General features: G+C 35.9%; 1 protein-coding gene across 1 annotated transcript; it reads left to right on the forward strand.

The window, feature by feature from the left end:
• Positions 1–363: 363 nt before the first annotated feature.
• Positions 364–1,044, forward strand: LOC127079737 (uncharacterized). The gene has a single exon (XM_051020111.1). It carries the CDS (start codon positions 364–366, stop codon positions 1,042–1,044), a length of 681 nt encoding a protein of 226 aa, XP_050876068.1.
• The last annotated feature ends 3,622 nt before the right edge of the window (positions 1,045–4,666 follow it).

Below are 4,666 nucleotides of genomic sequence, written 5' to 3' on the forward strand. Positions count from 1 at the left end.
GAAACCGAAGGTTTCAGAGGGTAAGAAGACAAGTGGGGGAAGGAATCCTTCTCCTATCAAATGCTACAAGTGTGATGGTGTAGGACATCGCGCCAATGAATGCAAGAGTGATGAAAAGAAGTGCTTTAAGTGTGAGAAGCCATGACACCTAATTGATGATTTCTAGACTAATGTTCCAACTTTTTACAACTATGGGGAACCTGGTCACATCAGTACCAACTGTCAAAAGCCAAAGAAAGCTCAGTTTGGAGGGAAATTACTTGCACTAGCGGGATCTCAGACTACCAGTCCCGACAGGTTGATTCGAGGCTTACATGTTACATTCACAATATTCCTTTGATTACCATTATTGACATTGGTTAAATGCACTTGTTTATTTATGCTGACTATGTGAAAATATTGGGTCTTGTAGTGTCTACTTTGAGTAGTGGACTAGTTATTGATACTCCAATAAATGGGTCAGTGAATACTTCTTTAATCTGCTTAAGTTGTCCTCTGTCAATATATGGTAGATACTTTGGTGTGGACTTAACTTGTATGCCACTAAGTGATCTTGATGTCATTATGGGGATGATCTGGTTGGAATTCAGCCATGTTCATATCAATTTCTACAACAAGTCAGTACGATTTCTTGCTCCTGACAATAAAGAAGAAACTAGTTTCATATATGCTGGTCAATTGGAAGAGTTGTTGAAATATGAAGCTAAAGTGTTTGTAATGTTTGCTTCATTTTCTGTTGAGAGTCAAACAATAGTTAAAGGGTTATCAATGGTATGTGAAATTCTAGAGGTGTTTCCAGATGATATTTCAAATTTACCGCCAAAGAGAGATATGGAGTTTGCTATTGATCTTGTTCCTAGTACTAGCCCTGTTTATATGGCACCATACAGAATGTCAGAATCAGAGTTGGGAGAACTGGAGTATCAGTTGGGAGACTTACTTGAAAAGAAATTTATTAGACCAAGTGTGTCACTATGGAGAGCTCCAGTGTTGTTGGTAAAGAAAAAGGATGGTAGTATGCAACTATATGTTGATTATCGATAGTTGAATAAAGTGATGATTAAGAACATGTATCCACTTCCGAGAATCGATGATTTTATGGATCAGCTGGTAAGAGCTTGTGTGTTTAGAAAAATTGATTTATGGTCAGGTTACCATTAGATCCGAGTTAAGGATGAAGATATTTATGAGACGACATTTAGAACTCGATACGGTCATTACGAATATTCAGTAGTGCCTTTCAGAGTGTCGAATGCACCTGATGTGTTTATGGAGTATATGAATCACATTTTTCATCCTTATCTTGATCAGTTTGTCATAGTCTTTATCGATGATATTCTGATTTATTTAAAACGAATGAAGAACATGTCGAGTATTTGAGGATTGTATTACAGGTGTTAAAAGAGAATAAGTTGTTTGAGAAGTTATCAAAGTGTGAGTTCTGGTTGCAAGAGGTGAGTTTCCTTGGGCATGTTATTTCTGGTAATGGCATTGCAATGGATCCATCCAAAGTAGATGCGATGCTACAATGGGAGGCTCCTAAATCGATTATAGAGATCAGAAGTTTCCTGAGGTTGGCAGGTTGTTATCATAGGTTTATTGAAGGGTTCTCAAAATTAGCCCTTCCGTTAACTCATTTGACTCAAAAGGGTCAGGCCTATGTGTGGGATATTCATTGTGAAGAGAGCTTCATAGAGTTAAAGAAGAAGTTGACTACAACTCCAATTTTAATTTTTCCAGATCCTCATGAACCGTTTGTAGCATACTTTGAAACTTCTAAAATGGGTTTGGGTGGTGTGTTGATTCAATATGGTAAAGTCGTGGCTTATACTTCACGACAATTGAAGGTACATGAGAGGAATTATCCTACTCGTGATCTAGAGTTGGCAGCAGTGGTATTTGTGTTGAAAATTTGGAGGCACTATCTTTATGGTTCAAGATTTGAAGTCTTTAGAGACCATAAGAGTTTAAAGTATTCGTTTGACCAAAAGGAGTTGGATATCAAGAAGAGTGGATGGTTTGAATTTCTTAAGGACTATGATTTTGGCCTAAATTATAATTCAGGTAAAGCTAATATTGTGGTTGATGCTTTGAGTCGAAAGTTTCTACATATGTCGGTGTTGATGATTAGAGAGTTGGATCTCATTGAGCAATTTAGAGATTTGAGTATGGTTTGTGAATTGACACCAAGAAGTGTGATATTGGATATGTTGAAGGTGAATAATGAATTACTTAAAGAAATTAGGGAGAATCAGAAGCTAGATGTGAAGTTGGTATATTTATTGTCTTCAGTGAACCTAAACGAAGAGTGACTTTAAAGTGGATGAGCATGGAGTGTTGAGGTTTCAAGGTAGAGTATATGTGTCTGACAATTCTGATATGAAGAAGTTAATTTTAGAGGAAAGTCATAGAAGCAGTCTGAGTATTCATCCTGGAGCTACTAAAATGTATCAGGGCCTTAAGAAAATGTTTTGGTGGCCAGGAATGAAACGATATGTGGCGCAGTTTGTGTAAGCATGCTTGACTTGCCATAAGTCAAAGGTAGATCACCAGAAACCTTTGGGTTTGATGCAGCCATTGGATATTCTAGAGTGGAAATGGGATAGTATTTTAATGGAATTCGTGACCATATTACCAAATATTCCAAGAGGGTTTGATACAATATAGGTGATTGTTGATAGATTGACAAAATCGGCCCATTTCATTCCGATTAATATCAGTTTCCCATTATAGAAGTTGGTTGAGATTTATATTAGGGTAGTCATGAAGTTACATGGTGTCCCATCGAGTATAGTCAGATAGAGACCTGTAGCGGGAAATTCATGATCATTAAGCTATTGACAAGCTAGAGATCAATTAACAAGAGTCGCCACCGCGCTTTTATTGTTTCCAAGGGAAAAGGGAAAAAGTACAAACAAAACCCAAATAGTAAGAAGTTTTCAAATAAAAACTAATAAAAGTCAGAGATCACAGGTAAGGGGGTTGGTTACACAGAGGGAAGGTGTTAGCTCCCAAAGTGTCATAGGTACTCCTAGGGAGCCCTTTTTGTGTGCATATGTATTTTGTACAAAGTGATGTTTACAAACAAATAGAATGGTGGGATGAGAAGAGAATTCATTAATTATATTTTTGTGTTTGACAAGACCTTCGGTCTTGTGCCTACGTACCAACATAAAAATGAGGGATCAAAACCTCGTAGTTCGTGCTAGAAATTTCAAAGTGAGTATGTTGGTTTTAACAAAATTTAAGTTTGAAAGGCACAAAGGCCTAAAATGATTTGAATGAGTTAGTTCTTTTTTTGTTTTTTTTAAGTTTAAGTCAAGTATAGTTAAGTTTATTCACAAGTTTGATTTAAGAAAATAAGTTTGAAAATGCAATGACATAAGGCCAAAGTTTCTATCTTTTGTAAAAGTGGTCAAAGTTTAGAAGAAAAGTAATTCACATAAAGAAGGTTTTGAAAATGGAGGGAGGGATTTTGAAATTAAAGAAATGGGGAGAAGATGAAGAGACTACCCTATGTACAAAAATTTAAAAGTTTAAAGTTGAAAAGATCTGACCAAATGGGAGCAATCCAATAGACAAGTATGTCAATAGAAACCCAGAATTCCCTTGGACTTTTAGAATCAAGCAACACACAAATGCATAATTATATCAATCTTGAAGAGAAAAGGCATCAAATAAAGATGGCCTCATCCAAGCTTATCCACTTCATGATCTTCTTCAAAGTAGCCCTTGTAACAGATGAATTCGACAAGTCACAGGTTCAACATAACAACTTATCAATGATCAATGTTGCAGATGAATCTAGAGAGATCTTGAATGATGTATCAGATGAATTCAAATTGCAAGTCTTGGTTCTTCAACAAATTGGCATTGGCCAAGTCCATTAGCAAAGGAGTATTGCCTAATTTCTATGTCCAATTGGGGCAAGATCAAACCAACAGTCCACTCAAAGTCTTTTAGGGTTTTTTGTTATTATTATGTGCATTAATGGTCAACGACCAATCAAACAAACAAAGCAACAAAATATATCACACAATATCGTCCAAGTGGACAAAGTGAAAATTGCATAAACATAAACAATTAGAATGATATGTACAATGACAAATGATAATAGAACAATAAAAGTAAATTGCATTAAAAGTAAAAGCTTGAAAGTAAAAGTTAATGGTTAGTAAGTTAATAGTTAGTTTTGTTTTGCTTTTGATTTCAAGACATTCTTTGGAGAACACTCAACCCAATTGCCACAAGCATGGATCCTTGAACCAAAACATCTTCCAAAGGAAGGAAAGAAGGCCAAGTTTCCACACAAAACCATGGAAGATGGGATACTTACAATCTCACTAACTAGAATGCTTATGCCTTTTGTGTCACAAATTTAGCGCTATGTTAAGCAATCGTAATTGGACTTATGTAGAAGTCACAACTATTTGAGGTCGGACAATAGACTTTTGGTGTTAATGCATGCTGGAGACATAGTATTAAGAACTATGATCATTAAACATACGACACACAAAAATATGCAAAAGGTGTGGCCTAATCTCAGCATACTCATGTTAATCTTTCAATCAACTAGCATTAGGACTTTGAGATGTCATTGGCCAATTTAAAATGAATGGATGAAGAAGGGGAATTAGATGAAGATGGAAAGGGATGAATGAGATCA

The sequence above is a fragment of the Lathyrus oleraceus genome, chromosome 5 (assembly GCF_024323335.1).
Source record: "Lathyrus oleraceus cultivar Zhongwan6 chromosome 5, CAAS_Psat_ZW6_1.0, whole genome shotgun sequence".
Classification (NCBI taxonomy): domain Eukaryota; kingdom Viridiplantae; phylum Streptophyta; class Magnoliopsida; order Fabales; family Fabaceae; genus Lathyrus; species Lathyrus oleraceus.

Bases quoted from the DNA above. Each gene is read 5' to 3' on its own strand.
- LOC127079737 (XM_051020111.1), top strand. From the start codon at position 364: ATGCACTTGTTTATTTATGCTGACTATGTGAAAATATTGGGTCTTGTA.